General features: G+C 35.0%; 3 protein-coding genes across 3 annotated transcripts; 2 read left to right on the forward strand and 1 right to left on the reverse strand.

Annotated features, from left to right (window-relative positions):
• Positions 1–11,680: 11,680 nt before the first annotated feature.
• Positions 11,681–13,920, forward strand: LOC135740569 (uncharacterized). The gene is made up of 5 exons (XM_065259027.2): positions 11,681–11,813; positions 11,988–12,335; positions 12,535–12,657; positions 12,756–12,808; positions 12,902–13,920. The coding sequence occupies exons 1-5, from the start codon at positions 11,780–11,782 to the stop codon at positions 12,974–12,976; spliced, it is 633 nt and encodes a 210-aa protein (XP_065115099.1). The 5' UTR covers positions 11,681–11,779; the 3' UTR covers positions 12,977–13,920.
• A 1,627-nt stretch (positions 13,921–15,547) lies between these two features.
• On the forward strand, positions 15,548–16,720 carry LOC135740640 (uncharacterized). The gene is made up of 4 exons (XM_065259099.1): positions 15,548–15,977; positions 16,238–16,393; positions 16,464–16,510; positions 16,608–16,720. The coding sequence occupies exons 1-4, from the start codon at positions 15,560–15,562 to the stop codon at positions 16,683–16,685; spliced, it is 699 nt and encodes a 232-aa protein (XP_065115171.1). The 5' UTR covers positions 15,548–15,559; the 3' UTR covers positions 16,686–16,720.
• A 4,099-nt stretch (positions 16,721–20,819) lies between these two features.
• LOC135740618 (uncharacterized) lies at positions 20,820–27,412 on the reverse strand. The gene is made up of 10 exons (XM_065259081.1): positions 27,310–27,412; positions 27,053–27,158; positions 26,876–26,950; positions 26,647–26,759; positions 26,299–26,359; positions 26,010–26,016; positions 22,572–22,698; positions 21,872–21,983; positions 21,687–21,764; positions 20,820–21,557 (listed from the first exon to the last, which is right to left on the reverse strand). Exons 1-10 carry the CDS (start codon positions 27,389–27,391, stop codon positions 21,404–21,406), a joined length of 915 nt encoding a protein of 304 aa, XP_065115153.1. The 5' UTR covers positions 27,392–27,412; the 3' UTR covers positions 20,820–21,403.
• Between the last annotated feature and the right edge of the window lie 376 nt (positions 27,413–27,788).

The raw sequence follows: 27,788 nt of genomic DNA on the forward strand, positions 1-27,788 counted from the left end.
TAAATAAGCTGGAGCTGAAATGTGTGCAATACAAGCTTGGTAGATCATCACCAGAGAGTGGCCAAAGATCTACAGTATAGGCCTACTCAGCACATCCAAGTTAGGGAACACATTAGGAGCGGCTGGCAGGCCGGAAACAATTCTAGAAAATTCCTCCAAACAAATGTTTGACTCTAATTTACATTTCAAGATGAAAATGGAAATTAAATGGAAAGGACATGTGGAACATCACAAATGCACCCAGAGTTTCGCTTTCACTTTAAACAGCATTAAAAATCAGAGATCAGACAGATTATTTAGAATTTAAACTAAAATATTATGTTTCTGGGCAAAAAAAGGAACCAGAGCCCTTGATTATCCACCCAAGTTATATAAAGAACTAAATTTTTGACTGAAATAAGCATTGGAATAGTTTAGAGATTGCCACTGGTGAAGTGTACTTGTTTAGTATGGTAGACCATAATTCAAAATTTACGCTTTGCATGTAACCCTTCCCAACTGAACACACGCACTCGAACACATTTTGAATATAGGCCTATTTGATTGCATTTGAATGGCTTTGCAAATTCCAAATGCTTCCGAGAGTTGATCTGATGGTGTAATGATGTTGTATTAAACTCAAAGGCAGAAGTCCTTTTTGTAAAAGTGGTAGTTATAAAACATGCTGGCCTGTACATTTTACAAGTTGAGGTCCTTTAAAAAGAAAGCTATTTAATCTATACGTTTAAAATAATTATAATTAAAGGGATAGTTCACCCAAAAATGAAAATAATGTCATTAATGACTCACCCTCATGTCGTTCCAAACTCGTTAGACCTCCGTTCATCTTTGGAAACACAGTTTAAGATGTTTTAGATTAAGTCCAAGAGCTTTCTGACCCTCCATTAAAAATCTGTGTACGGTATACTTTCCATGTCTAGAAAAGTATTAAAAACATCATCAAAGTATGTGACATCAGAGGGTCAGTAAGAATGTGATGAAGCATCGAAAATACATTTTGGTCCAAAAATAACAAAAATTATGACTTTATTTAGCATTGTCTTCTCTTCCGCTTCTGTTGTGAACCGCGTGCCTGACACTGCTGCTGACTTACAACTTTGATAATGTTTATATTACCTTTCTGGACATGGACAGTGTACCATACGTAGATTTTCAAAGGAGGGTCAGAAAGCTCTCAGACTAAATCTAAAACATCTTAAACTGTGTTTCCAAAGATGAACGGAGGTCTTACGAGTGTGAGCTATCCCTTTAATGGTCACGTTCTTCCTGATCCCATTTTTCAAATTTTAGTTAGTGTGTAATGTTGCTGTAAAAGGATAAATAATACCTGCAAAATGATAAAGCTTAAAGTTCACTGCCAGGCGATATATTTTTTTTACAGAATTCCCCTTTCAAAACCTACAGAGAACAGCCAGTTTGGACTACAGCCCTCTACTTCCTGGTTGAATGACATCAATATGAGGTCTAGTCAGTGTTGTATAAAGTACTTGAAAGCAATACTTGAGTAAAAGTACAAGTATTGTACTAGAAAAAGACTTTGGTAGAAGTGAAAGTTGTCTTTTAAAATATTACTTAAGTAAAAGTCTTAAAGTATCTGATATATACTGTACTTAAGTATCAAAAGTAATTTTCTGATATTTAATGTACTTAAGTATTTGAAGTAAAAGTAAAACATTTTTTTTTTTTAAAGCAAGCGGTTAGAACTTTGATTGTGAACTTTATTGTGGCTTTCTTATAGTAAAGCATATTCACGGTTCCCATTATCTTCTTAATCTCAATCATCAAATAAAAATCAGTTTTTCCAGGACTTCTCAGGCACAATTCTCTTAAATTCAAAGAGCAAATGTCACCACCAGGGGCTGGCTATTTTAACTAAAGCCACGCCCCTTTGCAACTCCCACCTCGAGGAGGTCCCCAAAGCCAACCCAATGACCAGACAAACACGGGAACAGGTAAGTAAAATTTAAAACAAGCTTTATTTAGTTTAAATATTTAAAAGAACTGGGAATTTGGGGAAAGGGGAAATTAAAACTAATAGGTCTCTTCTTCGCCCTCCAGGGAGACTGCAGCCACGGGCAGACAGGCCAAGGGCAACAGGGGTGCCAACCACCATAAGCCGGGGGAGAAGGGGAAACGTCAGGCTCCGGCCTGGACCCTGCTAACCGTGGCGCCCTCCTTCTTCCGTCCTGGAGGCAGAATAATTTTTGGTGTGGCTGGTAAGGAGGATCTCCACTGTCGGTGTACCCTTCCTCGGGTCGGCAGGGGGTCCTCGCCCCACGTGCCTTTACGTTCCCTGTCGTACGTCCGCCCACGTTCTCCTTGTGCCCCACAAATAGTCAACAGTCTGTTCTCCAATTGTTTCTCCTTGCTCTCCACAGGCGGCCACGGCTCTGCTGCTTACAGCTTTCTGGGTAGGTATCACGTTCACAGTTTGCTCTCCAATGGTTCACTCTCGTTCTGCTCTCTCTCCACAGGTGGCCGCTAGAACACAAAGACACTGTTGCTGAGACTTCGAGTAATTCTCACCGGCTCTGCTGTTTACAGCTTTCTGGGTAGGTATCACGTTCACAGTTTGCTCTTCAATGATTCACTCTCGTTCTGCTCTCTCTCCACAGGTGGCCGCTAGGACACAAAGACACTGTTACTGAGACTTCGAGTATTTCTCACCGGCTCTGCTGTTTACAGCTTTCTGGGTAGGTATCACGTTCACAGTTTGCTCTTCGACGATTCACTCTCGTTCTGCTCTCTCTCCACAGGTGGCCGCTAGGACACAAAGACACTGTTACTGAGACTTCGAGTATTTCTCACCGGCTCTGCTGTTTACAGCTTTCTGGGTAGGTATCACGTTCACAGTTTGCTCTTCGACGATTCACTCTCGTTCTGCTCTCTCTCCACAGGTGGCCGCTAGGACACAAAGACACTGTTACTGAGACTTCGAGTATTTCTCACCGGCTCTGCTGTTTACAGCTTTCTGGGTAGGTATCACATTCACAGTTTGCTCTTCAATGATTCACTCTCGTTCTGCTCTCTCTCCACAGGTGGCCGCTAGAACACAAAGACACTGTTGCTGAGACTTCGAGTAATTCTCACCGGCTCTGCTGTTTACAGCTTTCTGGGTAGGTATCACGTTCACAGTTTGCTCTTCAATGATTCACTCTCATTCTGCTCTCTCTCCACAGGTGGCCGCTAGGACACAAAGACACTGTTACTGAGACTTCGAGTATTTCTCACCGGCTCTGCTGTTTACAGCTTTCTGGGTAGGTATCACGTTCACAGTTTGCTCTTCGACGATTCACTCTCGTTCTGCTCTCTCTCCACAGGTGGCCGCTAGGACACAAAGACACTGTTACTGAGACTTCGAGTATTTCTCACCGGCTCTGCTGTTTACAGCTTTCTGGGTAGGTATCACGTTCACAGTTTGCTCTTCGACGATTCACTCTCGTTCTGCTCTCTCTCCACAGGTGGCCGCTAGGACACAAAGACACTGTTACTGAGACTTCGAGTATTTCTCACCGGCTCTGCTGTTTACAGCTTTCTGGGTAGGTATCACATTCACAGTTTGCTCTTCAATGATTCACTCTCGTTCTGCTCTCTCTCCACAGGTGGCCGCTAGAACACAAAGACACTGTTGCTGAGACTTCGAGTAATTCTCACCGGCTCTGCTGTTTACAGCTTTCTGGGTAGGTATCACGTTCACAGTTTGCTCTTCAATGATTCACTCTCATTCTGCTCTCTCTCCACAGGTGGCCGCTAGGACACAAAGACACTGTTACTGAGACTTCGAGTATTTCTCACCGGCTCTGCTGTTTACAGCTTTCTGGGTAGGTATGGTTCTCCTCCGTAGGTCAACAGAGGGGCGAAGGTCACACACCACCTCACCGGGTCGAGCGCTGCCCTATCTCCAAGGCCCATAGGCCGATCGATTCCTAGACGGGGGCGCCCTCTTCGTAGAGACCACGGGGCGGCGGACCCTTTCGCCTCTGACTCTGCGACAAAACAGACACAGGTAAGTTCACACCACGAATGTTTCCAATGGTTTACTCACGGTCACGGACAGCTCTTAGTCTGCGTCCCTTCGTACTCCGAACAGCACACTACGTATAGTAACAGTGATTTCTGTAGTCGTTGGCCTCTCCGTCCTCTGCCCAGTGGAAGAAAATGGATGATGCGGGGCTTCGTCTACAAGACACACAGCAACCCACAGCAATACACAGCACCACTCCAAACGTGAAAAAGATTTATTACACAGTCTCACTCACCACACTATAAGTGCACCACAACAAAGGAAGCGCCCGGTGTCCTCCACTGCGCTTGGGCTACGATAAGGCGATGGGAAATACGACCACAATAAGTCTCGTTGCGGCGGCTGTTTGAAGTTGTACTTCTAACGGCTCGCCCACCACACTCTTATAGGGGTAGGGCCGCCCTCCTTCTCCTGGAGGTTTCCAATAGTTACACAAGTTAACTTTTGCCAGTTACTCCACACAAAAAGGGTATACTCACGGCGAATAGCCTTTGTTTACGTTGTACCAGAAGGTCAATTTTCTTCCTGCTTTACTCCTTCAATATTGGTTAGAACAAGTTCCTTTTTACCCATAGGATTTTCCTGTTTACTCCAGCAGATCCACAATCAAGACTGCAACGAGAGAGAGAGAGAACCACAGACAGCCACCACGTCCAACAATGAGCACAGCTCCGTTTCCCAGCACACACTAAGCACCTCTAACTGTGTTCTAACTGTGCTTTATATACTCCTCTCTGTACTATAATCATCCAATTGCCCGGCGATCTCTTCAACTAGGCACAGCTGTGCCCAATCGGCTGATTACAGCCTCCGTGAATCTGCCGGATGTCCGGTGTTTCCGTTTTCCGGTCTGGACGGAAACATCCGGGCGGAACCAAAACTTCCTCAACTTTTGGTTCCGCCCTGAAAGATCGTCACCCCGTGACACAAACAGCATATTTTTAGAGCTGACATCAAATAAAAAAGCAGAACTTTCACTTTTGTATGAACTTCAGATAAAAATGAAAAATACATAATAACTTATTTCTTTCAAAACATGAGCATATTTTTGAAAAAAGTGGAGTACTCCTTTAAGTTAGCTGCTCTACTAAGAAAAAATGCCAACTCGTTGTGTGGCAATGAAAGCACTGTGACTTTGATCAACAATGCAAGCGTACATTCAAAAACATTAGCACAACATTATCCTATACACAGGAAATTTGCCAGAGTAAAATTTACTCAATTTGAAGAAAATTTTACTCTATAACAGATAACATTTGGTCCCTCTCTAAAAAGAGTAAAAGTTACTCTTTTGATAGAGTTGTTTTTTTAGAGTTAATTATGCTCAATGTAGTGTTAATATTTTACTCTGTCATGTGATATTTGACTCTATGTAGTGTTTTTTAAAAACAACTCTAGTACCATTTTACTCGGTTCAGAGCTAAAAGAAATTGACTCCGTTACAATTTAACCCTATTTAGAGTAATTTCAGATTTACTCTGCCACAATTTACTTCCCCTCCTGAGTTGTTTTTCATCAATTATGAGTGAACTAAAAAAAAATAACCAACTCTGTCCAGAGTTATTCTTCTGAATTACAAAATTCATGTTTTACCATTAAACAGCTCGAAAAGGAAAAACATCAGTCTGAAACAAACCTGTAATTTCAGTAAAATTTTATTATCTTGCTAAAAACAGCATCTATTATACATTTTATTTGTAAAGCCTCTTTTAAACAGCATTTTTACAATTCATGACAACAACACTAAAATAATATAAATAGTGATAATACAATAGAGGAGATAAAGAATTACATGAAATAATATGGTACAATAAACAAAGCAGAAACAAACTACTACAAATACTGAAATGAGATAATACAGTTAAACCCTTTTAATTTCTGGAGTCATTTTTACCCCCAGGGAACGCTAACGTATACAGGAAAATAGGGGCTTATGAGGGTTAAATTGTTATTGTAATACACATAAAGTGAATGTTATGTTTTTTTTTTTTATATATATTTGCACACATTGCACATGCACACATTCTCTTAAGATTGTTCTGTCTTTCCTTCTTTTTCTGTAGTTATAATGGATAGCTTTTCTCAATATTTTCCCCTTTCAGTAACAATTCTATTCAGTCACAGAGACCATATATGGTAAATATGCTTCACATGCCTTTACCATAATGACCAAGTAAAAGAAGATTTGTATGGTAGTAGTATGCATAACACCACTGGTGCCCAGACAGATGATGATTTGGGACATGTGCAATTATCTTTGTTTTTTATTTTAAACAGTTAAATCATATGTATGCATATGCATCAGGAGATATGCATCGCTCTACATGTAATTACAATCACAAATCTTGATTTATAGTATCTCAGAAGGCCAGAAATAAGATGGCCGAAGTCACATGAGCAGTGGATTAGCATGCTAAGACCAAAAGGTGAAAAGTCTTTACTGCAATGTAAACTAAACCACACACACACAAGATGAAAATTAGTCATTCTGTTTGTAAGTAAAAATATATCTGATAAGCAAGTATAAAAATCTGAATGCTTACCAAGGTCGTGATTATCAAGTTTTTGCTGTCATAACATTAGTTTTGTGATGGATTCACGTTTGCTAAAAAACTAATTTAGTTGTTCTGTTTTGTCTTCAGGTTTTACAGTGGTCTTGGTGATTTTCATTGAGGGAGCATCAGTGAAAGTTCATCCAGGAGGAAACATTACTCTCCACTGTACCATTAAAGATGATCAAGAGATCAGCTGGATTATTACAAATGGAAACCAAACATTTGTTAGAATTCTGAGACTGGAACATTTGAATGCTGGGAAACATAAACCAGATCCATCCTTTACTCACCCAGACTATGAAGGGAGGATTATAGCAGTTAGTTCTCTCACACAAAATCACTCTCTGATTCTGATGAACATCACCAGCAATGATCCGATGCTCTACTGCTGCACTGACTGTAAACATGAACAAACTTACTGTACAAAACTGGACTTTGAAGGTAAGCTATTTATTCATTCGTAAGTTCGCAGTGATGTTTTATATATTTAAATGTTCTACATAACATAAATGACATATTTAAATTCTGTCCTGTTGTCATTACACTGTTCTTCGTATTACAGTACGTAATTGTAACAAATGACAATTGTGAAAAGCGCTATATAAATAATTTGAATTGAATTAGGTGATGAGAGCGCTGAAGATGTAGAGCACCGGGACACTGAAGACATCATTCATGATTCCTTTATCAGTCCATTACTGCCTGTACTCTGTGTGCTGATATCACTGTTACTGCCGGCAAATATCTGTGTGTGCTGGACAGGATTGAAAAAAGGTGAATAATTTTGTATTTATATGGTTTAGGGTTTAGTGTCCTTGTGGTTTAATACTATGTTTCTTTAAAGGTTGTGCGAGACCCAGTGACACAGTCAGCATTCACAATACTGTACAGGTCAGAATCTATTGTACTGTATTAGTTAGCAACATGAAAGTGTAAAACTGCAGTTTTCTCTGTTTTTATTAATACATTTTATACCTTTCAGAATGAAAAACACTTAAATGATATTAAGAAGACACAAGATGACTGGACTCTGGCTGAGGTTCTGTATGCACAAATATAAATCATTATTCCAGCATTTTTTTAAATACCTGAGATTATATTTAATTGGCGTCTGTACTATTGTGCAAGTAATAATAAAAAAATATTATGTCTTATAATAGTTTTTCTTTGTATAACTTTTAAAAAAAGTATAGCAATGTTGTTTATGTAAATATTGACATTACAATTTGATCAGTCCAGATTTATTTAAATTTTGCAAATGTAGATGCTACCATCTAAAGCAAATGTATTTTAAATATCACTCTGCTCAGATTATTTTTTATTTTGTTTTGTTTCTTCTGCAATTTTAAGCAATTTTATCAATAAAAGCAAACAATGTTCACCACTAAATATGTACCCTAACTGTGATTTTTGGGATCTCTTGAAACAAACAGCAAAAAGTTTTTCACACACAATTAAACATGACAGATCTTAAATAAAGAAACTTCATGAATAAAGAAACTTCATAGCTATAAGGAAAAACATTTCTTGAACACATTTGATTTTGGGTGAAACTTTTAAATCTTTTCTCACGTCAAACATATATTCCGTTTAGTGACCATTAACCACATGCTGTTGCTCACTGCCTACACTCATATCTGGCAAAACAAATGCTTTACCACAATGACCCACTCATGAGGAGAATGTACTGTGGTATCTGTGCTATAGGCCACAACAGATCCAGATAGCTCAGATGTTCATATCACAGACCAACAGATGGAAAAATGGTCAAACCACCAAAATATAACTAGAGTTTGTATGAATTCAGTTGAGTTAAATGTGCTAAATGATCCATCCATCCATGCATTCTCCAAACACACTAGTACTCATAGTGCACAATGATGTTTGTTTAAAAACCTACAGTGTAACAATGTGATATAAAACTCAGTAAAGGCTGAAGATGATGTGAGAATGAGAAAATGTAAAATGAACAAATGAAAGATAAGAAATCATTTTTTTAGTGTATCAGTATATCCTTGTTTTTCTTTATTAAAAATAATTATTAATGTAATCTATATTAATATTCAACTAAATGAAAGACTGTCAGTTAGATTATTAAGTGTGCTTGCAAAAGCACACTTATTGTTCTTCTTAAGTTTTATTATTATTATTATTTCCGGGTAGATTTTTTGTGTCAGCTCTAGCGACCAGACCGTTTGACGCAGAGACACCGTTCAAACTTTAAAATGTTCGGCCAGTACCGGTGTAAGTTGCTTGAGAAGATGAAGTCACAGATCCATGTCGTTCGTCCGCCATATTGGATAGAACAGAAAACCTTAAAAAAGTTTCACAGGTCACAAATTTTTTCCAAACTTCACGAAGTTCCACGTACACGATCCTTGGACCAAGCCTCACAAAAGTTACTAGAAGGATTTTTGATTTTCGGAAGCGTTTGCCCGTCACAGCCCAAACTAAATGTGCGTCGACGCCGCCAAAACAGGAAGTAGTTTATATCTCAGGAACGCTTTCACGTATTGAAACCAAACTTTGTACATGAATTTGGGTCTCCAATGTGAGGATGCACAACATCAAAAGAACAATTTTTTTCCTAAAATTTTACGCCGCCAAACAGGAAGTAGTTTATATCTCAGGAACGCTTTTACGTATTGAAACCAAACTTTGTACATGAACTTGGGACTCCAATGTGAGGATGCACAAACTAAATCGGCGGCACCAGAGCAAGCACACTTTTGCAGTTCGTCCCGAAATGCATTTTCTAGTTAATCTTTAAAGTTTGCTTACGGCCACCTGGTGGAGATTTTTTTATCGCTCCGCCTGTTTCTACACACAATGAAGTTAATTAAGTCTATTTTACAAATTACTCATCTTTGAACTTCATATTATTTTTAAAATTCATGTGCCCTCATAATCTTTATTCAAAAGCGCAAATCTCCTCCCCTCCTCGAAACGAACTATCTTTACTTCCTGTCTCATTGTGTCGTTTATATATGACATTTACTGATTTTGTAACATGCGTTGTAACCCCTGGCATTGGTTTTGTATGTTCTCAATAATGTAAAAAAACCCCTATCTTTACTTCCGTTCATGTGACCTGGCATGGCAGATGAGCTGAAAAGATCGCATCGATTAGCAAATAGCAACATGACCCAACTCCAAACAATCCAATCAAACCTTTTATTTCATTTCAGAAGCCATTTCACTCGGATATACATCACGATGGGGAAAATAAAACAATCGCTACTTCCGTTGTATGGCGACTTTAAGGTAGTGATGGGAGAAACAAAGCGTTTCGAAGCTTCAAATCAATTGGAACAGTTGCTTTGAAATATGATTCACTGTTTTGAGCACTCGAAACACCTAAATATGGGGCCACCTGCTGGTGAAAACATTGTAAAAGCAGCAAGATCTCAGTTCAAACATTTTACACTTTTTACACAATAATTGCAAGATTTTTCTAAACATAATTTTTTAGGAAAAATGAATTATTTAACTTAAATAAACTCATGAATAATAATGTTGAGTTCTGTTCTGATTGCTTTGCACTGCTCTGAGGCTCATGTCAGTAGCTTAGATTAGTAAACATTTTAACAACTTTGCATTTAATTGAATGTGTAATTTAATGTTGGGGGTGTACATCTCGACTGTGACCTCACAGTTGTCTTATGTTGAGATTCAGCAGTCTTTTGCATGCACAAGGTTTACATAAAAATTAGGGAAAAAAACCCGTTTGAGGCTCACAATATGTCATTACCATGGACATTCCTGCTCATCAAGTACCAGAACAGATTTTACATGTGTAACATATTTTTGTACTATACATTCAGTGGGTTGTCTTCTGTTCTGTGATATATCATTCAGTCATGCATATAGTTTAATAAAATATATTTAATTGATCAAGTCAATTCAGTCTGAGAAATAAATTACATACAGAGGCAGAAATAAATGGAACATACTTTTAGTGAATGTAATAATTTTTATTTTATTTTATTTAAAAGTCATCGTGAACAGTGTTGCTTTTTTATTCAAAGCTTTGAAAGAAGATACAAAAAGGCATTTATAACTATGAGAATTACAAAACAAGACTGAGATTTACACACAAAGACTAAATTAACATTCATCTTCAGTACATAACAAGTAAAAAAGTTAGTTAGACTCACACAGGTAATCTTTGGTTAATCCAACAGAAGGCATCATTCCATAAAGCTTGTACTAAATTACACTGAAAAACAGATGTTCAACCGTTTCTATCTCCACATTGCATAATTGGCATATATTTGAGTCTCCAACATTAAATCTTACTCTCAAAAATTATTTTGCAGGGTAAATGTGATTCATAATTTTAAAATGAACCTCTTTACATTTAGGGTTGACAGGAAAGGAAAGAAAATTTGTTCTCACTATAGACTTTTCTTTTTTATCAAAATGACGAAAAATATAAGATCTCTTTACTGGTCCTGGAAAACAGCGCTGTAATAAACAGTTTCTTAAAAATTTATTAGAACATTTTTTATCAGAAAAATCGACATTTTCTATCAGGGTTTTTGGGAATTATTGTTGTATATTTTGCTTGTTCCTTAAGTAAATTAAACATTTGTAATGGTATGTTCTTGATAATTCTGTTGTATATTTTAGGGGAACAATTTATATTGTATTTACTGCAAAAATTTTCATAATTTAAAATATTCCCAGAGTTGTCCATAACATGGGTTAGTGACCATATGCCTTTCTTCCAACAATGAAGATAGATTTTCTATTCACCAAAATACATCTGTTATTCCAAATTGACATGCTTTGTGGGCTAAAATTATGTTTGAAAATCAATTTCCAGTATAATAGGACTTGTTGATGAAAAGTAGAAAGTTTTATGGGTAGTTTAGACCAGTATTGCTTATTTAAAGCACATAAAAACAATGCTTATTTTTAAAGCCTGAAGCTTATTGTAAGAAAATAATTAAACTATTTGTTCTAATTCATTGTCTCCCTCTATTGGCCATCACATGAATAGATTGCAGCAGGGATGACGTAATTTTGTCTGCCAACCCCAGGTGTTAGTAAGCGGGTCGGACTAGGGACATGGGTTTCTTCCATCTTTACAGATTAACACAACGTTTATGAATTTTGAAGTCCAAATGTGGCTATTGATATTTCTAGTAAATGCATTTACACTTACAATGCTGTAAACCACTAAGAAAAAGTGAAAATGTCCTTGATCATGATGCAACTTGTGGTGATATGTGAGTATGTGTATTTTCAAGTTTGTGAATTTGTAAGAATCTGAAAGCATATAGACATATTACTAATCTCCCTCACATGCAGATCTTTATCTTTTGAAAGAAACCGGTTTTAAATCCACAACCAGATATTAATATTATTTGCAAATTACATTTTTGTTGTTGTTTCATATTTAGGTTTCACTGTTATCATTCTCACCAAAGGAGCATCAGTGAAAGTTCATCCAGGAGGAAATGTTACTCTATCGTGTACCATTAAAGATGATCAGGAGATCAACTGGATCGTTATAAATGACAATCAAACATTTGTTACAATTCTGAGACTACAATTTTTTAATGAGGCAAAAGTTAAACTAAGTCCATCTTTTACTCACCCAGACTATGAAGGAAGGATTATAGCAGTTAGTTCTCTCACACACACTCACTCTCTGATTCTGATGAACATCACCAGCACTGATCTGATTATCTACTGCTGCATGAAATGTCATCTTGAGCAAACTTACTGCACTAAACTGGACTTTAAAGGTTGGTCATTATTTTTTATTATTTATACAATATATAAATAACATTTTTATAAAATGCAAAATAGCAAAGGAGTTTATCACTTTCATGTTATAAACTTGACAAACTTAATGACTAACTGAAATTATAAATCATGCCCTACAGTATACAGACCTAAAATTGGTAATATCCTGTTTTGTGTGTGTTTGTATACTGTAAGTAGAGCAGCAAGTTACAGCTTTAAGTCATGATCTGATCAGCAGTATATGGCTGCCTGTCCTCTGTGTGCTTGTGTTGCTGATCTTAAGTGTTTGTGTGTGTTGGAGAGGAACAGGACTGCAAAGAGGTGATTTTTACATAAACCAGATTATATATAACATAATTATGCAGCAATAATATTCATATTTTCTAAATCATTTCTGTATAATTGTGTTCTGTTTATAGGTTGTGGAACAAGTAAGGACCTGCACCCAGACAGTGTTTACAATATTGCACAGGTTTGAATCACATACAAATGATTTTGTTTATGGCTCATGTACTCTGTGTTTGGTTTTACAGTAGATTGCACTAAAGTCAATATTGTTTTTCAGGGTGAGTTTAATCACATTTCGAAAAGACAAGATGATCGGACACTGGTTGAGGTTCTGTATGTACCTATGTTGTAATTTCTAAAAAAAATTTACCTTTTCATAGTCTTTTGAAACTTTTCCCAATACAAAGAATTGTATGTTGTGGATTTGAATTGTTCTTAAGTTTGGGCCATAAAAGCCATTTGTTTATGACACTGAAATCGTCTATAGCACCTATGAAGAACCATAAGTGGTTATATAGCACCATATGGTTCTACACAGCATGGGCGGAGTGGCAATAGGGAGAGTCGGGACTTTTCCCGGTGGGCCGGTAGTGTTTTGAGGCCGCGAGGGCCGGTCTGATAATAGTTATACATTGCGAGTTACTGTATATACCAACACCGTCTGGCAGCCTGATGTGCGGCCGCTTCTCGTTGGTCAAACTGTGCAGCCTCTCAGCTCAACACAGTATATAAAAGTGCTCAACCCGTTCAGCAGGTCCAACCATGTCTAGAATTTTCAAAAATATAGGGGGATCAGTGAGCGGCTCTCCCCAAATGGCATAGCCTGTCGGCCTTTGATGTAAAAGCCGCCGAACGCCTGTTTATTGCAGTGCATATGCAGTCTGATCCATCAAGCGGATAGACTATTTTATAGACTAGTAGTAAGTGTGGATTAAGGATGTTTAAAATCTCTAGCCTGGTGGTCAGGACATGAATGGATTGCAAAGGTTTATTTATCTCTCCACATATAGCCTATCATAAATAAAAAATTGCAGGGTAACTTTGCAGTATACCACATTATAAGCCTATCATTTTGTATAGTTACTCATTAAGGAAAATTAGCCATGATTTTATGATTTTTTTTCTTGGCAGATTGATTACGATTTGTATTACCATACCTTGACTACAAATACGAGACCTTAGTACTTATTATTATTTTTTAAACATGCAGGGCCGGAGGTCTACGAAATATTCCGGTCGATTTTTTGGTCCCACTCCGCCCCTGCTACACAGGCACTACATATGTGCTATATAGCACTAAATACACCGAATAATAGAATTGTTAAAATTAATTGAATTAAGTAAATCTAACAATTCTTTTATTAAGTGTATGATTATGAGCCAGTGAACCACTTTTAGTGCTATTTAGAACAGAGTGTATGGTTATTGTTGTAATTATATAACATCATAAAGCATGTTAATAAAATCCTGATTCAGGGAATATTTTGTTTTATCAACCAATAAAGTACAATTTATAACGAAATTTTGTCAAGTCAGAAATTCTTCAGTTTCCTTCTGTTCATATTGTACATACATTTAGTTTGTTGCTTGTAAAATAAAGAAATATGATGAATACTATAAAGTCCAGCTTTGTGCAGTAAGTGTAATGTACTGATATGTGCCTTTGAGGTTCCAGAATAAATATTTTAGGTACTTATAGGCTATACAATTTTTAGGGATAAATGTGTACTTTTTAAAAAGTACTGTCCCAGTGACACATTTGTACCCCTTTACCCTAGAGTTTGAAGAGGACACAATTGCTTTGGTTTTTCTCACAAACAATTTATAAAAACGCTTTTGTTTTGTTTTTTTAAAACTGGACCTCCATTTTAAGCACATGGATAAATGTATAAACAGAGCCCATGATAAACCAACCTACTTCATCTTTAGCTTAAAAACTACACTGTAAAAAAGAAATGCAGCATAAGGTTAAAACAACTTGGTATTGCAAGACAATTCAACCTACTATTTTAAGTTTTGCTTGTAAAAAGTTGACATAACTTCTGAAATAAAGTTAAAATTGTATAACTATATTTTTTAAGTTAAAGTAACATAAAAATATATGTTGATTTGACAAAAATGCTGCATTTTTTTTTAGGGGATTGTAGGGTTTCCTCCTGGCTGAGCAAACAGTAACGCTGCTTCAGTAAAAGTTACAAAGACAACAGTTATATGTCAATATGAGAGCATATTTACATTAACTATCCCCAACTTAAATGTTTCATATCAAACAATCTTGTACAATTTTTGACCAGAACATAATAGAGTACTGTGCTAGCCTTCACATTTATGGTTATGAATGTTATGTTTTTAAAAATATTTTAATTTGCACACATTGCACGTGCACACACTCTGTTAAGATTGTTCTGTCTTTCCTGCTTTTTCTGTAATGAAAAGCTCTTCTCACTATTTCCCCCTTTCAGTAACAATACTCCTCAGTCACAGAGACCATATATGGTAAATATGCTTCACATGCCTTTACCATAATGACCACATAATAGAAGATCTGTATGATAGTAGTATTTATGCATAACACCACTGCTACCAAAACAGGTGATGATTTGGGACATGTTTAATTTTTTTATTTTAAACAGTTAAATGATATGTATGTATGCATCAGGAGATATGCATCACTTTACATGTAATTAAAAACACAAATCTGGATCTATAGGATCTCAGAAGGCCAGAAATAAGGTGGCAGAAGTCACATGTGTAGTGGGCTAGCATGCTAAGACCAACGGTTAAACAATCTTAACTGCAGTGTAAACTAAACCACACACACAAAGAAAACATGATGAAAATTAGTCATTCTGTTTGTAAGTAAAAATATATGCGATAAGCAATTATAGAAATCTGAACGCTCACTAAGATTGTGATTATCCAAATTATTGCTGCCATGACATTAATTTGTCATGAATTCACATTTCCTAAAAAAACAAATTGTTCTGTTTTGTCTTCAGGTTTTACAGTGGTCTTGGTGATTCTCATTGAGGGAGCGTCAGTGAAAGTTCATCCAGGAGGAAACATTACTCTCCACTGTACCATTAAAGATGATAGAGAGATCAGCTGGATTATTACAAATGGAAACCAAACATTTGTTAGAATACTGAGGATAGAACATTTGTATGGAGATAAACATAAACCAGATCCATCCTTTACTCACCCAGACTATGAAGGGAGGATTATAGCAGTTAGTTCTCTCACACACACTCACTCACTTATTCTGATGAACATCACCAGCAATGATCTGATGCTTTACTGCTGCACTGACTGTAAACATGAACAAACTTACTGTACAAAACTGGACTTTGAAGGTACAAGTTATTTATTTATTTATTTGTAAGTTCACAGTGATATTTTTAAATGTTCTACATAACATAAACAACATATTTAAATCCTGTCCTGTTGTCATTACACTGTTCTTTGTTTTATGTATTACATTCTATTAGGAAAATAATTTAAATTCTTTACTCTTAATACTCTAAATACTGTTTTCTATATTTTCTTTGTTTCTATTCCACAAAAAAGGTGTTTTGTAACAATTGACAATATTAATAAATTTTAATTGAATTAGGTGATGAGAGCGCTGAAGATGTAGAGCACCGGGACACTGAAGACATCATTCACGATTCCTTTATCAGTCCATTGCTGCCTGTACTCTGTGTGCTGATATCACTGTTACTATTGGCAAATATCTGTCTGTGCTGGACAGGAAAAAGATTGAAAACAGGTGAATAATTTTGCATTTATGTGGTTTGGGGTTTAGTATTTTTGTGTTTTTATAATATGTTTCTTTAAAGGTTGTGCGAGAACCAGTGACACAGTCAGGAGTCACAATACTGTACAGGTCAGAATCTATTGTACTGTATTAGTTAGCAACACGAAAGTGTGAAACTGCAGTTTTCTCTGTTTTTATTAATACATATACATATTATACCTTTCAGAATGAAAAACACTTGAATGATATTAAGAAGACACAAGATGACTGGACTCTGGCTGAGGTTCTGTATGCACAAATATAAATCATTATTCCAGCTATATACATCTGAGATTATACACTCTAAAAATGGCTGGGTTATTTTTGACCCATAATGGGGAAATATTGGACAGAACACATGCTGGGTTAAAAATTGACCCAATGCTGGGTTATTTTAATCCAACTGCTGGGTTATTATACCCCATGGTTGCATAACAACAACCCAACATTGGGTCATTTTTAACCCAGGACGGGGTAATTTTCAACCCAGCACGTGTTCTGTCCAATATTTACCCATTTTCGGTCAAAAATAACCCAGCCATTTTTAGAGTGTACTTAATTGGCGTCTGTACTACTGTGCAGTATTAAAATCTTAGAGTCTTATTATGTCTTATAATTGTTATTCTTTGTATAACTTTGGAAAAAAGCATATCAATGTTATATCAATGAGTTGTTTATGTAAATTATGACATTACAATTTGATCAGTCCAGATTTATTTACATTTCGCAAATTCATTGTTTCTTCTGCAATATTAAGCAATTTTATCAATAAAAGCAAACAATGTTCACTTCTAAATATGTACCCTAACTGTGATCTCTTGAAACAAAGAGCAAAACGTTTTTCACACACAATTAAACACGACAGATCTTAAAAAAGAAACTTCATGAATAAAGAAACTTCATAGCTATATGGAAAAACATTTCTTAAACACATTTGTCCATGATTTTGGGTGACGTCTGAAGGTAAAAACTTTGGTGATGAAGACCTTGGTCTTGAAACTCTTAAATCTTTTCTCACGTCAAACATATATTCAGTTTAGTGACCATTAACCACATGCTGTTGCTCACTGCCTACACTCATATCTGGCAAAACAAATGCTTTACCACAATGACCCACTAATGAGGAGAATGTCCTGTGGTATCTGTGCTATAGGCCACAACAGATCCAGAGAGCTCAGATGTTCATCTCACAGACCAACAGACGGAAAAATGGTCAAACCACTGAAAATACAACTAGAGTTTGTATGAACTCCGCTGACTTAAATGTGCTAAATGATTCTTCAAACACACAAGTCCTCATAGTGCACAATAATGTTTGTTTAAAAACCTACAAATGTGATATAAAACTCAGTACAGGCTGAAGATGATGTGAGAGAATGCAAACACGCTGTAAAATAAACAAATGAAAGATAAGAAATAATTTTTTTATTGTATCTGTCATTGTTTTTCTTTATTTAAAAAAATAACTATTAATGTAATTTTCTTTTAGGTTTCCTTACTGTGGAGAATTTTTTTTAATCGCGCAACTTGTTTCTACACACAATGAAGTTAATAAAGTCACAATTAAATTAAACGAAATAAACGTAATTTGTTTTGGATTATTGTGATATATATTTTTTACAAATGACTTATCTTCATTATTATTTCTTTATTATTATTTTTTTAAATTCATGTGCCCTCATAATCTTTCATCAAAAACGCAAATCTCCTCCCCTCTTCGAAACAAACTCTCTTTACTTCCGTTCATGTGATATGGCAGATGAGCAGATGTCAGGGAATAGCAAATAGCAACATCACCAAACTTCAAACAATCCAATCAAACCTTTAATTTATTTTCATAAGCCATTTCACTCAGATATATGTCACGACGGGGAAAATGAGACAGTCGCTACTTCCGTTGTATGGCGACTTTAAGGTAGTGATGGGAAAACTAAGCTTTTCGAAGTTTCAAATCATTTATTGGACCAATTACTTCGAAAAATTATTCACGTTTTTAAGCGCTTGAAACACCTAAATGTTGCGCCACCTGCTGGTGAAAACATTGTAAAAGCCACAAGATTAAGGAAAAATAAATTATTTAAAAATGCATTGAAATAATAAGTTAAAGTGGTTTTTTATATTTACACAGAAGGCATGGAACTTTTTTTCTAACTTTATTAAGTGCAAAAACGGTCCAGAGACGGTTTAACATGTCCATTTACAACCCTAGGATTTGTCCTTTAAACGAAATGCTCAATTTTTGCCCTATTTGGACGGGTCATGAATAATAATATTGAGCTGTGCTCTGATTGCTCTGCTCTGAGGTTCATGTCAGCAACTTACATTAGTAAACATTTTAACAACTTTTTATTTTTAACTGAATGTGTAATTTAATGTTGGGGCGTACATCTCAACTGTGACATCACAGTTGGTGTTATGTTAAGATTGGCCTGTTTTCCATCAGTCTTTTGCATGCACAAGGTTTACATAAAAATGAGGAAACAATCGCGTTTGAGGCTCACGATATGTCATTACCATGTACAAAGCTCTTATTGTTCATCTATGCCTAGGTAAATACAGTTTTACATTCTATGGCACCTTTAACTTAAAGCCATTAAGTAAAAGTGTATTCTGTGTTTTAAGTTTGATTTAGGGCAGATAACACTTTAACCCCCATTTGAATTATGCACATTTTTGTAATTAAATATGTCTATAAACAAAAAGTAGGCAAAATGGTAGTGTTATCAGAAAAAATGTATGTTTTATGAACTCGCATAATAAAACTGACCCGAGTTCACTTTGTGATCAACTCCCCCTAGTGGATATTCAAAACCAAAACGTTTCGAACAATTATGACGTAATAAAACCTCATTTGCTAAAATCACGTGACTTGGCCAGTTTGAAACCAACACGTTCCGAACCGATGATTAAAAAAAAGATTCGTAAAAGTTTTGAGACTTCATGAAGTCTTAAAGCTAAAATCAAACCAGCTGGTAACTGACCGAAGGTATGTTTACTAGAATCATACTGTTACTTGTACTCAGAAATAAGAACTTTACAACACATTAGATTGCGGTAAAAAATTATGGCAAAACAGTAAACTTCATATTTCCACAAAGTCCTTAAAATCCAACTTAATCTGCAGACATTGCTTGAATTTTTCGTCTAATAATCTTTATATGATGTTTTTGTGTTGTTGGATAAAATGGATTGTTGGACTTTGTGTATGTGCGGATATCCTTCACTAGATGGCGCGCACGACATTCTACGATTTTATATAGAAATCTAAATAAAGTTCTGGGCTGGTAGCCTACTGGATATTTTGAAATATGTGTGTTGGTGCTTATTAGCTACAAAGATGTTACACGGTGACAACAAAATATTTAATAAAACATTTAAATATATTTGCGGGCATCTGTCTGGTATTGGATTTTTGTGACAATCACACAGACGGGTCTAAACTAACCTGCAGTTTGTAACGTTGGACGTTAGAGGGCTCGAGATATTTAGTAAATATTTGAAATATGAATAAAGACACTCCCAAGTTCTCACAAAACTTTGAAAACAAATTTTCCTTAATTATATTTTTCCACATTTTGGAAATAATAGTAAACTCACCAAAATATTGAGTAACACAAATGTAACTACTACATGAATTATGTTGTGACTAAATGCATCCATAAATAATTAAAACTATGTTATATTCTAGCGTATTTAGTGAAGTCACCATTAATCAACATTTTTTAAAAATGTACTATTGGCATTTTATCAAAAATCTCACTATGAGATGCATTTTTAAACAATAGCCTACTGAAGGAATTTCCATCTGTTTGAGGGCTCTTTTGCAGCTTTTTTATACATTTTTTGCCCCCTTCATTATTTCTGTTATATTAAATCATTAATTTTAAAGATATATATTTGGGAAAAAACTATGAAAGAAGTTTATGTGGCACAATTATATTTTTGGATATATTTTTGCAAACATTAACAATAACAGTATTTGTGAGAAAATGGTTAATTTACAAGTGTACAAAACAGGACAAAGTCGATGTGAAATCATCAGATTGAACTGAGTTTTAAAAGCCAAATTAAAGTTTTTTGTTTAAGCAATATCAATGTGCCAAAAATTCTTATTTTACTGTGTAGTATTAAACTTATATTGGTAAAAAGCAATATTTATGCTAGTCTAGTTGTTTATTTATTGCCTGCGACTGAAACAAATGAAAGGAAGAGCTGATTTCCTAATACTGCTTCACCTAGAGTCAGATGTTTTGATGGCATGCATATTTTTAATGGATGAAATATTGATCTGAAATATTATATCCACTCCTCTGTAACCAGTTTAAACCTGGCATGTGAAAAGAGACCGTGAAGTAATGCTTTAAACATATTAGTGTTGTTCAAGAGATGACTCTTATCACCTGGATGACCATGATTTTTATTATATGAAAACAGACAGCAGGATGTCGAGACTGTCCAATCAGAATCAAGTATTTCATAAAGACATGCAGTAAATACTGTATATATGTAAAAACATGATATGTTAACTCATGGCAGTTATATTATGATTATTAATGGCCATAAAACAAGTATACTTGAAACGTAAGAGGCCAGGAAACAAATATTTAGGGCAGAATAAAGACAATGCAGGGTCTCCATGCCAGATTCACAGGGCCTGTGGTGCAAACTCAAAAACAAAATCAACATGCAATGCCTGTAGTTACTCATCATCAGTTTATAGTTTCAGATTACAGTTGTTCCAGCACTCATCATCATACTGACACAAAGTGCCTAGATTTTTTCTCATACAAATTCTAAAAAGCTTTAAAACTTTTATCATCCTTAAGTTGTAACCGTACATTTCAATGTAAAATATTATACATACGGATATCTTATTCAAACCAGATCTGCTATTTAAACTGTTTTATTTTAAGTTTATCTCATTAAGACTGACTTTTTTATTGACAAATAGCCCTATGTGTTTGACACTGTAATATTAATAAATCAATCCACATAAATAATTAAAAAATATAGACATTTGAAAAATATAACAATATAGTCATAAACTGCTAAACAATTTTTTGTTTTAACTATTGATGGTGGTGTGGAAGTCACATGTTGAACCACAGTGATTGGTGCTAATTTTTGTTTTTGAGCTCTGCAACACAATAAAATACCACATCTTATTATTAGAATGCTATACAAAATACATTATAATATGTACATAAGCATTTACTGTCATTTTAAATTCAGTAACTTGTCACTACATTTGTTGACTTCAACTTACCTTTTAAACTGGAGAATTTTCTCACGTACCCATGATGCTCTTGGATGAATGCAGAATTTCCCCCCTTGAGTTTCAAGTCTGTCAATAAGTATAATAACATAGTTAAAGACACAAAAAGTCAACTTTACAAGGATCTGATATTTAATTGTGACGTGTGCTCTGGCTAGAGAGAATCTGATCCTTACAATACTGCCTTGACACATGGTAAATTCTTTATTTGCAGCCTGTAACTGATGATTGGGTAGGTCACTTCACTCCTGGAGACTTTTTGACAGCATTTGGGCGCCTTTATTGGAGCTGACAAAAACATGAACAAAGCCATTAGCATAGTTAAAAAAATATCAATAGATTCACCACCATAATCAAAACAAAACAGCGCATGTGATTTTCAAGACCAAATTTCTTTGCTCAGAATGCATACATGAACCGTTAACATCATTTTCTATCAGGTTCATGATGCTGGGATGAGATATTCAGAAGGCCAGATAAAAGAAATGGTCTGCTGGTTATGAAAATATACATTTAGGTTCATGCTCTTTTATATATAAGCCTTTATAACATAATGATTTGCTATCACAAGCCTATTATGTCTGTGTGATAGCTTGACAGGTGTCTTCTTATATTTTCCCCAGCTGCAGATAAAGTACAGGAGTAATGTTGACTCAAAATGCTAAAATATTGTACACTATATGTTGTATCATGCACCGTTGAAATGGCCCATGAGGGTGAACAAAGACCAAATATAAAAAAACCAACGTCTAGCCAAGCATAGCTCTTGGAATCAAGATCAAAGGATATGCCATGGCTAGTTAGTCAGTTTTAATTATAAAAGTTACTTTTAAGGACAAACACTATACAGTTAATAGCACATTATCATATTCTTACCATAAGCAAACGCTGTTGTCCAGATCACAGATGCAATTGCCATCATGACAGCCAAATTTCCCATAGAAAGTCTTTGTGTATCCATTTTTACTGTCGATCCTTGCTCTTTCTCTTTGAATCCTGCCTTCTAATATATTCAGAGATTTTGCCTGTTTGCCTTTAGTGAATTAAAAGGAACTGGAAAAATCCAAAGGTCACATCCTGTCCATTAGAAGCATGTTTATTTTGGGAATGGTTGCATCATCATTGAAAACATGGTTATAACATTTCTGTGTTTCAAAACAATTGTAAGACAGTGTATATAATGTCTGAAAAAGTAATGTAGTTTTTTATATATTTTTTAGCAGTGTTAATATTTATTAACCTGGCACGTTATGAGGGCCTTTGCGGAACATAAACAGAATAGACTATAACAGATACGGTTATATAATTAAAATAAAAGTATCTGTGCAAAAATGATTCATTTACTGTAAAAGAATATAAAATAAGACCAAATCTGATGTCAAATCATCATAAAGAACCAAGATTTAAAAGCCAAATAAATGCAAACTGTTTCAATAGTGTGAACGTGGTTAGAGGGACCTATTTTACACCGAATTAGAAGAAGGAAGAGCTGACTTCCTAATATCTATCCACCTAAAAAGAGTCAGATGTTTTGATGCAATATGTTTTCAATTTCAAAACTTAAAAAATTCATTTATTTACATTTGCATTTTAAATGTTTAACAGGCAATTGCAACACCACAGGGAATCTTTTGAAAACATGGCATTGCTGGCAATATGACAAACAGATAAAAACTTGCAATTAACTGTAAGGCTTTTAATCAGGCACGTGCGGAGGCTGTGTTTCCATTGGTTGTATTTTCAATTTGCAATGTCAATTGGAAACCTATAATTAAGGTTCAGCACGGATGTGTCAGAGTAATCAAATTATTTTCATAATGTAAGCTACTTTAAAAAACTATGCCAGAATAATATCTATAAAATTACAACTTGATAGCAATGATAAACTTTATAATTTTGACTTAGTTTCATATAATAATAAAAAATGTTGTCATAATAACGATGTTGACAGTCACAATAAAGAGAAACTTTCTCTTTTCTCCTAATCTTTCTTGACCTGAGCATGCGCAATGTGGCGACATCTGGTTAAAGGGATGTAAATGAAAATAATGCAAAAACATTCACTGGTTTTACAAAAAAATTGCAATTGTTTAAAATAAAGTATTATCTACAACATATCATCTACTACTCACTACAATATCATATGCCTATATACTGTTTAGCTCTAAAGTTGACAGTTTAGCTCTGTAAAGGACTTTGGGAATAGTCATTTCACACTGAATCTACCTCAAAGCCATTTTATACAGGAAGCATGAACGATACACTAAAATCACACTAACAAAACATACACTAATAATTATAAACCTACAGGCAGGTCACTGTGCAGTTAGTATCTTGCAGGCAGCAGATTTATTCACCAAATAACTGACTTCTGTTAGTGTTAACAGCTCTTATGACTGCTCAGGTCATATAATATATCACCAACTGGAATTAAATTTCATATAAGCCACCGTTCAGCTTTTGTAGAGATCTGGCAGCCCTGGCGTATAAGATCCAGGCGAGAGTTGCAAAGTTGTGTGAAAAGAAACGCTGCAATTTTGTACTTTTGGATTTTAGGATGTATGACTGCATTCGACTGGGCAAACATAAAAAAATTTATAAACTTACAGCTGAAAAATTATACTTCATTAACTGTTCAATTGCTCTCTTTTTCAGCATCATGTTTTGAAACCTGTGGTCTCATCTCTAATTCTAATCGGATGAGCTACATTGAAAAGTGCTGGAAATAACTTGTGTTTAAAGACCAAAGTGTGAGTTCACATGAGAAATATAGCAAAATAAAGTGTTTTGGAACTGTAAATTTTTAAAGTCAATTTCTTTTTGTTAAATAAATGGTTGCTGTCCTTTCAGAAACCTTGTATGTCCAAATGTATTATTTTCCATAAACAGAAAACTTTATTACAGTGTTATTAGTGTTATAACAGTGTTATTACAGTGTTTTCTACATTGACAATATATATGATAATCTTTATAATTTTCTCTGTTGTTTGATAAAATAGGTTGTTGTACTTTGTGTATGTGCGGATTTTCTCCACTAGATGGTGCGCATTACATTACAGAATCTAAAGAGTTGTGCATATCCAACATTTATTTTGCAATACAACCACAGACTTAATATAGAAATCTGGTACTGGATATTTTTATATTATATATATATTAAAAAAAACATTTACATATACTGTATGAGTAACTCCAGCCCAGCATTGCTCCTGTTGTATAAATTGAACATCTTTAGTGACTTGGTCAGTAAGATAATATTACTTTGGTATTTCTTATAAAGAGGTTTTTTATAAGAAATACTATGGGAAATAATGCGTCACAAATTTACCATAACAGAAACCACAGCATCAAGTGAGAAATATACCCTCACTAAAATTCACACCTCTCACTGACACACAGCCATGTCTTACATAGAGTCAGCACGAGAAAACATTAGTTCCCCAAAAACAAAGAAAATCCAAAGTCATAGTGAAAGAATACAAATCAGTAACAGCTTTTGTACCTTTTTTTTGACAGTGCAGAAATAAAATCAATAAGCAAAACCTTTAGTTAATGATCAGTTTATTTTGTACTTTCAGTTATTCATGAACTTATCATCATACTGATACCAAATTTCCAGATTTGTTTATCAAAAAATCATTCTGAAATCCTTTTTTGTATCATCATTCTTGGGTTTTTACAAGACATTTAAATGTGAAATAATAATAGTATAATGTAACCTTATATTTTATCCAAACAATTTGTGTCCAATTTGATACACTGTATGTGTACTGTATTTTATATGTCATTTTTTAAATATTAAAATGTAATACACATAATTTATTGCTAAATCGTAAGACATGATATGTGATTAATACAAATTATATAACTCTAACACATAGGCCTTACTGGTTAGAGATGAGTTGACACTTATTACTCAATATCAGCTGTGGTTAGCGTGAGTAGATCCTCCCACTGATGTTAATAATGGAGGATGATGATGTTGGTGGTGGTGCATAGGGTTAGGTACCGGCCAAAATTAATTACTACTGACTGATTCACATTAAATCAATGGGGTCTTAAATTTCGATACCCGAGAACGCATTAGGGCATGCAGGAGTAAGATAGGACAGGTAGCTAAGGTAGATAAAGAGAGGGAGAGAGACCATGTGTCACCCCTGCAACTTGCTCAAACACAACACACAGGGCAATGTACTACATCGCACCAGTGGTAATGCGATGTAATAAATATTTCAAACTTTTAAATATTGTAATGCAGGTGGATTAAAAATGCTGTAATTTCTAGTAAACTCTGCAACACAATAAATATCATACCTTGTTACTTAAATAATTTACATAATACATTGTAATGTGTACATATTAGACAGCTTTTTTATTTATTTAGAAAATCTGTGAATCTTTGTTGATTTCAGCTTAAACTGGTGACTTTTCTCCCGTCCTGATGCTCATGTTTTAATGCAGAACCTCCCTGTTTGTGTTTCAATGCTGTCAATAAGAATAATAATATAGTTAAAGGCACAGAAAGTAAAATTTAAATGGATCAGATCTTTCATTGTGATGTGTGTGCTTTGTCTAGAGAGAATTTGATCCTTACATTACTTACATTAAATCAGTCACCTCATCCATAAGACCTGTTGTACAACAGGTGTTCCCCTTTTGCAATTCTGACAAATAATATGAACATAGGTCACATAATATATCACCAACTGAAGTCATTAGCATAGTTCATTAAATATTAATAGATTCATCACTATAATCAAAACAAAAGACAATGCAATGAGGTTTCAGAACCACATGACTACGACTCACAACGTCCTGCTAGAAACACAGGAATTAGATTTCTTAGCTATTTAAAGTGACAGCTTCGTGCAGATACAGTGGTGCAAACAATCAGCGTTTGTGAGTTCGATGTGAGTTCGTTTTGTGCAGCACTACATAAAGTTATACACACCTGCTGTGTTTGAAGTTATTCCTTGAGGAGTGTTTGAAGTTAAGCATTTTGTAATGGATGATGATGGTGTGGAAGTGTCAAGGGTTTCTAAATGTTTGCTTTTTTGTTGAGCTCTGCAACTCAATGAAATACTAGATTTTATTACACGCATACTAAATATATCATAGTGCATGCAAAAATGTCATTATACATTTTCTGACTTTTCAACTTCACTTTGATTTCAATTTACCTTAACTGGCGAACTTTCTCCCGTACCCATGATGCTTTTGGATTAATGCAGAACCTTCCTGTTTGTGTTTCAAGGCTATCGAAAAGAATAATAACATAGTTGAAGAATACAAACTTTTCAGTACATGGATCTGATCTTTCATTGTGACTTATGCTTTAGAGAGAATCTGATACTTACATTATAGCCTTAACACATGGTAAATTATGTTTTTGCAGCTTGTAACTAATGATTGGATCTGTCACCTCATTCATGGTGACCTGTGTACAGCAGTTGCTCACCTTAGCTGACAAATGACATCAACAAAGGCTTTAGCATAGTTTACATTCACAGCTATACAGATCTTTGTGTCAAGATTAGAGTTTAGTGGCTTGGTCAGTTAGTCAGTTTAAACAAATAAAGTTACTTATGAGGACAAATAAAGCACGTTATCTCACCTTGACATGTTATTGTCCAGATCACAGACGCGATTACCACCATGACAGACAAAGTTCTTCTAAGAATTTGTTGTGTCTCCATTTTTACTGTCGGCCTCTTGCTCCGTCTCTTTAGATCCTGCCTTATCTGCCTCCTGAGAGAATATAATTAAAGATCTAGCCTGTTAACTTCCTATACTTAAAATTAACCTGCAAAATGCATTAGTCACATCCTGTCATTTGAAAATGTTTGTAAACGAGTATGGCCTTGTTCATTGAACTTCATATTTCAGCATCATTAAACCTAAGTCTATTAATGACATGTACGTTTTTCAGCCTGCTTTCAGTCATCAAGATTGGTTATTTAAAATACACTATACGTTCAAAAGTTTTATATTTTCCACATTTTACAATAATAGTAAACTCACCAAATTATGTAATAACACAAAAACATTAAGCCTCCACGATAAATAAAAACGATGTTATATTTCAGCATCTTC

Source organism: Paramisgurnus dabryanus, chromosome 22 (assembly GCF_030506205.2).
Source record: "Paramisgurnus dabryanus chromosome 22, PD_genome_1.1, whole genome shotgun sequence".
Taxonomy (NCBI): Eukaryota; Metazoa; Chordata; class Actinopteri; order Cypriniformes; family Cobitidae; genus Paramisgurnus; species Paramisgurnus dabryanus.